Source organism: Rattus norvegicus, chromosome 4 (assembly GCF_036323735.1).
Source record: "Rattus norvegicus strain BN/NHsdMcwi chromosome 4, GRCr8, whole genome shotgun sequence".
Taxonomy (NCBI): Eukaryota; Metazoa; Chordata; class Mammalia; order Rodentia; family Muridae; genus Rattus; species Rattus norvegicus.
The window spans coordinates 6,189,254-6,201,521 of NC_086022.1; the positions used below are offsets into that span (position 1 = coordinate 6,189,254).

General features: G+C 41.6%; 1 protein-coding gene across 10 annotated transcripts in view; it reads right to left on the reverse strand.

The window, feature by feature from the left end:
* Dnajb6 (DnaJ heat shock protein family (Hsp40) member B6) overlaps positions 1–12,268 on the reverse strand; it is a 221,972-nt gene that overhangs the window by 179,173 nt on the left and 30,531 nt on the right. For 9 of the 10 annotated variants that reach the window (XR_010065653.1, XR_010065652.1, XM_063286219.1 and 6 more), the window contains 2 exon segments: positions 6,590–6,731; positions 5,502–5,572 (listed from right to left, as the gene is read on the reverse strand). Coding sequence is in view for 8 of the 10 variants with exons in the window: in XM_063286219.1 (XP_063142289.1) it covers positions 5,502–5,572; positions 6,590–6,731 (213 nt within the window). In the remaining 2 variants the exon portion in view is untranslated. 10 annotated transcript variants of the gene reach the window in all.

Sequence of the window (12,268 nt, forward strand, 5' to 3'; positions counted from 1 at the left end):
TACATGAATGACATTCATTTTACAATTATCTGTAAACTATTTATTTTTTAAGGCAAGAATGGGGGCTAGAGAGATGGCTCAGCAGTCAAAAGCATTGGCCATTCTTCCAGAGGAATTCTCGGCATCCATATGGTCACTCAACTGTAACTCCAAATCCAGGGCATCTAATGCCATCTTCTGGCCTCCTCATGCACTGCATACTCATGGTGCACAAGCATATATGAAGAAAACACACATAAAGTTAAAACAAAAATCAACAATGACAAGTCAAGCTTACAGACAGTAGGTACTGAACAATTTAAAAAAAAAAAAAAAACCTGAAAACTTGCTGTACTGGCTGGTTTTGTGTGTCCACTTGATCAAGGTGGGAGGATCCAGCCCATTGTGGGTGGTGCCATCCCCGGGCTGGTAGTCCTGGGTTCTACAAGAGAGCAAGCTGAGCAAGCCAGGGGAAACAAGCCAGTAAGTAACATCCCTCCATGGCGTCTGCATCAGCTCCTGCTCCCTGAGCAGCTTGAGTTCCAGTCCTGACTTCCTTTGGTGATGAGCAGCAACATGGAAGAGTAAGCTGAATAAACCCTCTCCTCCCCAACCTGCTTCTTGATCATGATGTTAGTGCAGGAATAGAAACCCTGACTAAGACACATGCTAAGTCAAGGCCCTGAGAAAGTATCACAAGTACCCTATCCTTAACACAGGCCTTAAAACAATGAAGTGGGATGGCCAGAACACTCTTAATCCCAGGGTTCGGAAGGCAGATCTATGAGTTCTAGGCCAGCCTGGTCTACACAGCAAGTTTCCATCCATCCCTGTCTCAAAGAAATACATGTGGTGTTTCTGAAGAGACTGCACAGCTCCACAGAAGACCTGGGATCAAATCTCAGCAGTTCATTCCCAGCACCCACACAGCAGCACAACAGGCAGGCATACATGTAATGTACAAACATAAATGCAAGGAAAACATGCATAAACCTAAATAGTAAGTATTAAAAGTCAACCTAAAAATGTTTCATGTGAGTTGCCCTTTCAGGAAAAACACAACACTGAACTTATAAGGCACACTTGGAACAGAAACAAACCCTAGAAACCAACTATGAAAGTAAAAATTGACCTAGCAAGATGTCTCAATAGGTAAAGGCTAAACCCCTAGGATACCTCCACACTGTCTTGAACTCCTCTACCCCACCCCCACGCACAAAAATTCACAATAAAATATAAACATTTGAAAGAATAAAAACAGGTCACATCTAGCAGTTGATGATGCTGGCAACAAGTTTATGAAAGGAGCAGTCAGACAGCTCAGTAGGAAGGACTGTCACATCCCACAGCCCAAGTTGGACCCCTAGGTCCCATGTAGTGAGAAATAACAGACTGCTGAAGTTATTTCTCCACATGCATGCTTTAGCATGTGCACACCAAGGTGAAATATGGTCTGTTGCTATGTACTATAATGCTATGTGCAGACTTCCAAGACCTGCTTGTCCGAGGCAAGGCAAGTAGACCCAAGTGACACTATGTGACCTTGACCCACCCCAAGTTATTTCTGACTGAAATAAGATCCCTACAGTAGCTGGGCAGAATTGAGAGGTGGAAAATGGTGCTCCCGGCCTTGTGATCAGGAGACCACGAGAAAAGATGGAGAGGAAAAAGCCAACGTGGGTTAAGAGTCAAGAAAGCATGGCCATGAGGGCTGGCCAAACGTAGAGCAGCTCAGGTGAAATATAACAATGCAGGAGTTACCACCAGAAAAGGAGATTTTAATAGCACAGAGGGCAGATATCTGCCCCCGTCTTGTGCTGATTAAGGTTTATAGTACATAATAAAAGTTGTCTTTTATCTGGGAACTGAATGATCAAAGGTAGGGGAGAAGCCTCAGACAGAGTTAAGTATTTTCTACGACACACTCGAACATCACGAATAATGTAACTGGGACAGTTGGCAGAGCATGTCCTTAATACCAACACTTGGGAGAAAAGAGGCAAGGACTAAACAGAGAAAGAAACCCTGGGGCCCTGGGGAATCATCACAATCAACAATTTGATTTTTTCCCCCTAAATTCATGGTCTGACAAACAGAGTTTAATCCTCAAATCACACATAATGGAAAAGAGTATGTGTGTGTGTATACATGCAGTGCACATGGGGAAACAGGCACAACTACAAATGTAGAGCAATTCTTTGAAGCCCTTCGAGAATAGCACTTTAATCCTCCCCAGTACTTCTCCACCCCCCAGATTCTCAGTGTGCCCTGCAGAAGTTGAGGTTACCTGGGCTACAGAGCTGGTTCTAGGACAGCCAAGGCTACAGAAGACTAACAAGATGCTAGGAGTGATGGTGTACACCTTTAATCCAGCACTCAGGAATGAGACCGGTATGAAGCTCCAAGACAGTCTCGTCTACATACACAGTGAGGTGCTATCTCGAAAGCAAAGCACAGGGGTTGGGGATTTAGCTCAGTGGTAGAGCGCTTGCCTAGCAAGTGCAAGGCCCTGGGTCCTCAGCTCTGGGGGAAAAAGGAAAGCAAAGCAAAGCACAAAGGGAAGCTGTACGTATTATAGATCATCCCAGCACTTGGGTGGGGAAGGGAAGCTGACACTGTACTTATCATAGATCATCCCAGCACTTTGGGGGGAAGGAAGGAAAAGGAGAAAATGAGATCCTCTATCATCACCACCTCCCAAAAAATAATTCTGGAAGAGATATTTCTTAAGAGGCAACCCACATTGTGTTGAACAAAACTAGTTACTGCCAAGAGGTTTATCCCACTATACCTCAAACCCAAGCACCTGCACACACCCCTTTACTTTAGAGGTATAGGTACACAGGCTGAGAACTTTGATGTATGGCCAGATTGATTACACACTGAGACTGAAATCCTCCCTGAACTTCCTTCCACAAGGCAGGCCACTTAATAAAATTGTGATTCTGTATATATAATATATGGTTATTTATAATTATGTATAATAATTTCATGTCAGTAATATAAACCATTCAACCCCAGAATCAACCCTAGAACTTTTGCTATTACAAAAAAAAAAAGGGGGGGGGGGGAGGCTGGAGAGGTGGCTCCCAGAGGTGGCAGCCAAGAGCACTGACTGTTCTTCCAGAGGTCCTGAGTTCCAATCCCAGCAACCACATGGTGGCTCACAACCATCTGTAAAGGGATCCGATGCCCTCTTCTGGTATGTCCAAGACACCAACAGTGTACTCATATACATTAAATAAATAAATCTTAAAAAAAAAAAAAACAAAACACACCATGGAGAAGAATCCTTCACTACACTGACTCAAACCAAGTTGGAAGACATAGAAGAAAATGAGTAAGGCAAAGAGAATTCACAAAACATGGGTTACCTCCCGTGCAATGGCTCTGCACACTGCAGCCAGCTACAGAGGATGACTCTGTGTAGAAACTAAGCATACCCTCACAAATTTTCGGTCAAATTTTCTAGGACCAAAGGTTAAGAAGTCACTGCTGAATAAAACTATCATCACACAGCAATTCAAACCTTCCCAAAAGTGGCATGTACCCTGGGGATTCAGCTCTCTGGGAACAAGTGCATCTACACAAACAGCAATGGAAGAGTGAACAGGACTACAGCTCTCTGTCCACTGGTCCATGTGCCCTCCTTCTTCATCACCAACCATCTTTGGGTCAGTGTGTGTTGTGTGACTTCCAATGCTTCAAGCTCCAACATCCCAGGTGTACTCACACATGTGCAAAACCAAACCTGAGGCCAAGTACTTACTGTCTCACTCCTTTCCGTTCCCGTATCATTAGGCAACACCAGAGTGCTTCTGTATTATCCTGTTATTAACAGGCTTTCTGGTCACAAAGCAAAAGGTACCCACTATCTTCAAAACCTGCAGTGTTTCTGGGTACCCACCTTGTACAAAGGAATGGGAGTCACAGCCAGCTCACTCCTAACATGCTCAAATGATTCATCTGCTTTCTCTAGACCATTCACTTTGAGACAAAACTTTTCTTCTCTCCTGAGAATTTGTAAAATGGCTATTCCTTATTCCAGGAGTGTCAGGATCCTTACAACAATCAGAATGTACAAACACTTCTTAAATGGTGGAGCAGGGGTTTAAATGTACATTTAGTATATCACCTAACTGAACTTTTAGCTGGAATTGTCATAATCCCAGATTGTTTTTGCAGATTGAAATAAGTTTACGTTTACCCTGATGTTCCATGCACACTGCCCTGCCCTGAAGTGATCTTCTGTAAACCATATCCCTAAAAATCTTCTAAATACTTTTCAATGAAAACCTTTGGACCAGCAGTTCCCTTTCCTCACACAAATGTTAAACTAAGATCTGTAACAATGAGGCATGGTAGAGCATTCCTATATAATCCCAACATTTGAGGTGAAGGCAGGAAGATCCCAAATTCAAGTCTAGACTGAGCTGCTTAAAAGGTTATTTCAAAATACACAGATGAGGAGTAAACTGCCTGTCTAGCATGCATCAAGCCCTGGATTCCATTCCTGGCACTGCTCTCTGACCCGTGAGAGATATCACTAAAGTGCTGCTCATACCAGGTCACCGTGTAACCTCCGCCCCCACACCCACCCTACAAACCACGCTAAGTTGTTGCTCATCATTTACAGGTCTTCATTCATACGCTCTCTGTATACACTGAAGACAGGTCTACGTTGTAACTTCCGCTCAGAATTCACCTCAGTGACAGAAGGAAGCACTAATGAGGTGACACTAGAAGCTCAGGCCCAAAAACCACACAGACACAAGAAGGCTGCAGACCCCGCTCATGAAAGAATGCACCAAACACATTCGCATTTATTTTTTTTTTTAAAGCAAATGACAAAAACCCAAATTACCAGCTTTTTTTTTTTAAACCTAAGCTTAACATTACATATTTAAACAATAGTCAAACTGACGAGGTTGCCAGCATCCATGCACAACTAGAAAACATCCTTAATTTACACTAAACCAGAAATGTATTACCATTGATGCAGTAATAGCTTACATCACTAAATACTGAAAATAAAGTTGAAATATTTCTGTAGACATTCATCTGGCAATGGTAACTTCACAGCAGGCTGACACTACTCACAATTCAACACAGTGGGAAGCAGATCCATGCTGGTGTTAAAGACAATCTCGTCCTAGCACTACTCAGGAGTCACAGAGCTCACCTCAGATCACGTTTTGTTTAAAGCAAAGTGCATACAGAGATTACAACAATTTTAAAGACAAAAAAAAAAAAAAAAAAAAAAGAAAAAAGAAAAAAGAAAAAGAAAGGTCCTATTTTGTGGTCCCAACAACAAACTCAAAAATCTGACAAATGGGGGGTCCGATGAGCTGTATTATAAATACTTTAGATTAGGTACAGTTATACAGAAAGTCGAGTTCGTTTGAAATCTTCAAAAAAAAAAGTTCCTGTTATTCCTCAAATGGTGCTTGTTATGGTTTAGCATTTCTGTTAAATGCGTGCGTTGAATTACTTGTTATCCAAGCGTAGCAGGTGCTCCTTACCATTTATCGTCAGGGACTTTAACTGTCCGTCTTCTTCAACTTCTACTCTTTCCTGACCGTTCTCCACAATTCTGTAAGAAACGACCATTTAGAAACCTCTGTTCAATTGGGATGTAGTGCAAGAGTTTTCCTAGCAAACTTATAGCCCTGGGCTCAGGCCTTAAAACCACAAAAATAATTTTTATAATATTTGAGAATTTACACAACAGACCAATGAAAACTAAGCTCAAGAGTTCTTCCTAAAATTCCTATCCTCCAAAACTAAGTTTGGACTCAAATACTACACTAACTTTATACAGGAGATGTTACTAACCACGAGTACAGCTCAGCCAGAGTGTGGCTAAGTGTCTCAGCCCAACTTGGCCATTAGGGTTTTCCTGCTCAAAGAGCCATTCTCACTTTCCGACACTGACAATGCTGGGGAAGCTCATTACAAATGACCACATGCTGGCCACGCAACAAAGGAAAAAACTGAGCAAATATTGGAAGCAAAGAGCTTTAAACCTTTAGCTGATCCAGAAATTAAGCATGGGGTTGACACTTCGGCCTTGGGAGCTCTGCATGCACATTCAATACTGTAACATTGTACCCTGCTACTAAGGACAAAATACTAAGCTACATGTGATACATGACTTTAATCCTATTAATCCTCACTAGAAAGTTAGGCAGTAGGGGGTTAGGGATTCAATGTCATTTAGGCCTGCCTTGTCTCAAAGCAATAAAAACTTTAAGAAACAAAAACAACGACCATGGTGGTGGTGGTGGTGGTGATGATGATGATGATGATGATGATGACAACAACAGGCTGATGATATAGCTTAGTCTGTAGGGAACTTGCCTAGAATGAGTAAGATCCTGCACGTCAAGCCTCAGTACAACAATGGCATCACAAAGGTGTGACTACAGTACTGTAATTTCAGGAGGCACAAGAATCAAGAAATCTAAGATCCTAACTAAGCATTTAATGTACTGGAGGTAGAGGCAGGTGGATCTCAGTGAATGTGAGGCCAACCTGGTCTAGGTGAGTTTCTGGTCTAGCTGAATTGCTGTCTCAAAAGTAAATGTATAAATTAATTTAAGGAAAATACCTCTTTGTAGTGATTTTTTTGCCATTAACTATTTTAGTTGAAGTTGATATTGATTTGAAGTTGCCCATTCCACTGCCGCCAAATGACGCTGAAGAAAATGAAGTGAGACCCCCATGACCTAGTGACCCGAATGGAGTAAAGCCTATAAAGAAACAGAAAGTACAGTTAAAAGCTACATACTTTTAAGATTCAGGTAAAAATTACTGAATTCCAAATTTGTAAGCTTCAAAGGGAGCCAAATGAGCTGAGGAAATGGGTGATGCACTTAACCAGTTCAGGGCTGGATGCTGCTCTACCACATGGGAGAAGGAGAGCGGCAAAGTCCTCTCCACCCCACACATGCCGGGCACCCCTAACAAGTGCCTGTGCGTACACACACACATGCCGGGCACCCCTAACAAGTGCCTGTGCGTACACACACACATGCACAAATACATGTCATTTTCATTTTTTTCTCCCAAAAGCTGCCTCAAAGAACAACATATCATGGTCTGGGTGTGGCACATACCTTTAAATTAATCCAAGCATGTGAGATGAAAAGGCAGGTAGATCTCTGTGATCTCAAACCCATCCTAATTTACACACTGAGACTTAAGGGTTGGGAGTGGAGTTGACACATGCTGGTGAACAGCAAAGCCATACCCAGAAATCACTGTTTTAGGTCTATTAGCTACTTTTTTCCAGTTGTGAGAGAAAAAGAGAAAGAGGGGAGAAAGAGAGTGTTTTGGGGGCACAGGGGTAAGGCAATTGCCATTAAACCTGATGACCTTAGTTCTATCCCTAGAACCCATTGTTGAAGGAGAAAACCACCTCTAAGAGACATTTCTCTGGCCTCCAAACACACAATGGCATAAACACAACAGATTTTTTTTTAAAGATGGAAATAATGCTCTGCTTTCTCATATACAGATTTTGAGAACCCTGAGTATATGTCATATTTGGACCACACCTTACTTACGAGCACCTTAAAGTTGTGGAATGCTCTGGAGCTGTTTGTATTTTAATGCTAACTCCACTTTACCCAAGAAAGGGAAGGGAAGGGAAGGTGGAGCTAAAGAACTAGAGAGAAAAGGAGAGAGAAGGTCAACAGAGGAAGAGGAGATGAAAAAGACGGAGCGGAAGCCTGTGCCTGAAGAAACCACAGGTTATAAGGGATCTCACAGCTGAGATCAGTGGTACATCTGCCCAATCGAGGCGCGCAGCTTGTACTCATATGAATTGAGTTGTGTTTTCTTTGCACAGGCTTATTTGGGTTGGAATGGTTACTGCAACAAATTAGTGCCCAACTTATCCATTAGAACTCAACTAACCTGAGATAAAAGCGCACACACACACACACACACACACACACACACACACACTAGGGCTCTGGCAGAGATCTAGGCTGAAGCAGTGGTGGATTGAGAGTTGACTGGATCTGAGAGGTCTACATAGAACTGCAGAGAGGATTCCCTCCTCCAAACCCCAGGCAGAGAGCTTCAATAAGGGGCAACACCAAGAATGGCAGGGAGAGACAGGAGAACCTAGAGCACAACTGCCTGCAAGGTAGTTTTCCAGCAGACACATTGAACCAGTCTGGGCATCTACGCCCTGGAGAACCTTGCTTTATTTGCTTACCCATATCCTCTCACGTCTACAAAGGAAACAGTCAGTCAGACTTCCTCTCTGAACTGCAGGTTGCCAGGTTGCCAGAGATCAACACACAAGCAAGTGCTGCCAGGGGCAACCCAAAGAGACTGGGAATAAAGAATGGGAGAGGACTGCAGTGTTCTGAATCGAACAGCAGAGGGAGACAAAGGAACACAGAGCTCGGGATAAGGTAATACATTGACATAAAGATATGTCACCTTTTGATACTTAAAGATGAGAAACACAGTATCTTTGGGCCTTATGAGATGTCATTTTGAATGGTCTGACAGGGATGGATTTAAAGGAAATAGACACCTTATCATTTACCGGTATTATATTTATTCTCTCGATTTACTATATATTCTCGAAAGACAGGGCCCTAGATAACAAATTCCTTGCCTTAGAAAAGAAATTACAAGTAAAACTAGAAGACTTTTCATAGAGGAGTCTGAGAAACAGAGATGAGCTAGGAGACAGGATAAGGTGGGAGATAGGAGCTGGAAAACATGCTAGAACAAAACATACAACAGCTCAGATCAGACTGACCAGAAAAGAGAAAATAATGAGGTTTTGAAACAAGAGAATAACTTTAAAATTAATCAATCAAAAAATAATGGACAGCAGACTATCAGATTGCAGTGTAAAGGAAAATTCTAACTGTGGAGGCAGAACCTTGAACAGAGAGAAAATACAGGAACTCAAGGAACAGGAGGAGGGACAAAAGGAGAGATATGAACCACAGACCTTAAGGGAGGAATTAAAAATCTCAATTAAGGAAAATACTCGGGTAGAGACAGAAGATAAAATTAGAGAAAGTCAATCTAAGATTATTGGAAAACAAACTTTAGTCTATCCAGTTAATGTACAACAAAAAGGCCTCCAGACGATGATCATCCACAGGGTTATGAAGAATTTGAATGGCAACCCATGAACGTGTTAGAACTGAGGAAACTTAAGTAAATTTAAGTAAATTTTGGAATGTATTCGCCATTTGTAAAACAAATCCTGATTTCTTGGCTAATAAAAACAGAATTCCCCCAAGGCTAGAAAGATGTGGCAAGAGCAATACAAGAGCCTACTGCAAATTTACAATGGATTTCATGGTGGAGAGAAGAGGTGAGGGAGCTAGCATGACCAAATAGAGCCAGGGGTAGAGAGATTTCCACAGATCAGCTGCTTGGTGAAGGTCGCTTTGCTGAGGTAGAAGTGCAGGCTGTATATGATGAAGAAACTCTGGCATTGTGTCGATTGTTGGCCTTAAAGGCCTGGGACAAAGTCATAGAATCAGGGAAAAGGCTTGAACCATTCACTCAAGTCATACAAGGTCCTAAAGAAACCTTTCCTGGCTTTTTACAAAGGCTAACCTCAGCTGTGGAAAGGAGTGTATCAGACTCATAGCAAGACAGGCAATAATTTAGTCTTCAGCCTTTGAAAATGTGAATACTGAATGCAGGGAAGTAATCAGACCACTGAAGGTGAGGTCAGCATCAATAGATGAGTAGATTAGACATACAGCTGATGTTGGATCTTGCCTGATATGACTGTGATAGGAGAAGCTGCCACTAGACAGACGTAACTGCAGGAAAAAAACAAAGTAATACTAAAAGAGGGCCTATGCCTCCTAGAATATGTCAAAGATGTGGCAAAGGCTGACATTTGACTAGGGAATGTAGAGAAATAACAGACAAATGGGGCAACAACCTACCAAAAAACTCCAGGGGGCGGGGAGGCATCTCACAGGCCCTAATGCTAGGCAGGGAGAGTTCTCTTCCTCAGAAAAATTAAACGTCGTGGCTTCAAAAACATGTTCTGAGACAAGACAAGGCTGAGGCAAGTTCTATAGACAATTCCAAAAGCCTCAAAAGGAGCTAAAAACGAATATTTTGACAAACTTCTATAGACGATCAAAGGCCAAAACTAAAAATACTAGTAAACAATATTGAAATTGAAGGAATAGTTGACACTGGAGGAAATGTCACCATCATCTTTACAAAATCTCAGCCTGCTAGTTGGCCACATTAAGAAGTGGACATCCAATTTCAAGGAGTTGGCACTTTATCCCAAATAAAGCAAAGCACCAGGTGGCTTAGACCAGAAGGTCAGGTAGGAAAATTGAGGCCACCATATGTGACTGATATAGCCATTAACTTATGGGGAAGAGATCTATTACAGCAATGGAAAACCCAAATTAATATCACCTCAATTTCAATGTCTGGCCATGAAACTTGTCAGGCTCCTAATAAAATGTTTAAATTAGTCAGGGAAGCAGGGAATGTTATCAATGGCAGTTACAGACTGTCCAAGCTGTCCATAAACAAGATACAGCAGAGGCTGACAATTTAGTTCTACCACAAGGAATCAATGCTGCTAAGACAACAATTGCCTTACCATAAGGTGGTTGGCTAACTAGCCCATTTGGATTGATCAGTGATCTATGACAAAAGAAAAAACTATAGGTATTAGAACAGCTAGTCAGGAGCAGCTGAGGGCTCAATATATAGGAGTCTACCAGCCCTTGGAATTCTCCAGTATTTGTCATTAAAGGGAAAAAAAAAGGTCTGGCAAATGGAGCATGTTGACAGATCTCAGAGCAATTAATAAGATTATTCAACCCATGGGTTCCCTGGAGCCTGGGATCCCACTGCCTTCTCTGTTGCCTAAGGAATGGCCTATCACAGTGATTGACCTGAAAGATTGTTTTTCACAATTCCTCTACACGAATGCGCTAAGGAAAGATTTGCTTTCTCAGTGCCTACCGTCAATAGAGGTCGCCCAATAAAAAGTTACCAATCGAAGTCCTGCCACAAGGAATGTTAAATAGCCCCACCTTGTATCAATATTTTGTACAACAGCCACTGGAGATGATTCATAAACAATTTCCCCAATTATTTATCATTACATGAATGACATCCTATTGGCTGATCCAGATATAAATCTGGAAAGGATGTTTGGTGAAGTAAAAAAAACCTTGCCTTGCTGGGGACTGCAAATTGCCCCTGAAAAAATACAAAGAGGGGATTCTATTAATTATCTAGGGTATAAAATAAGTCTGCAAAGGGTCAGACCACAAAAGGAAAAATCAGAAGAAACCAATTAAGGACTCTTAATGATTTTCAGAAGCTACTGGGAGATATTAACTGGGTGAGGCCTGCGATTGGCTTGACCACTCAAGAGCTAAGCAATTTATTTCAAACCTTATAAGGTGATAAAGATTTAAATAGCCCAAGGGAACTATGAGCTGAGGCTGAGAAAGAGCTAGCTTTGGTAGAAAGGAAATTGCAGGATACACATATACATTGTATTGCTCTAAAGATGGCCCACATCTTAAGTCATCTTACTTTCTACTCATTCCCCTACGGAAAATTTTTATGCAGAGGGAAGATTATATCTTAGAATGGATATTTTTAGCACATAAACAGACTAAGAAACTAAAGACCTACATTGATACTAGAAGGAAAAATGAGACTTTGACAATTAGTTGGAATGGATCTGGCTGAAATTGTGGTACCTTTTACTAAGGCAGAAATTGCCTCTTTATGGGTACAAGATGAACACTGGCAAAGAGCATGCTGTAACTTCTTAGGAGAGATTAACAACAGATACCCTAAAAGCAAGCTACTTCAGTTCATAAAATGAACTAATTGGATTCTCCCTCGTATAATGTAACTTCAATATTTGGAGCACCTACATTTTACACTGATGCCAGTAAGTCAGGAAAGGCAGGATATAAATCAGAAGATGTAAGAAAGGTGGCTGTGAGTTCCTATAAGTCAGTTTAAAAATCTGAATTATATGCAATACTCAGGGTATTGTCCGATTTTCAAGAGCCTCTTAATATAGTAACTGACTCTCAATATACAGAGACTGCTGAACTTATTCAGGATGATCTGAATTGACCTCACTGTTTACTCAGCTACAGAAAAAGATCAGACATAGGAGTCATTATATATATGTATGTATGTGTGTGTATATATATATACACACACACACACACACACACACACACACACACACACACACACACACACACACTATATACCATACAGGTCT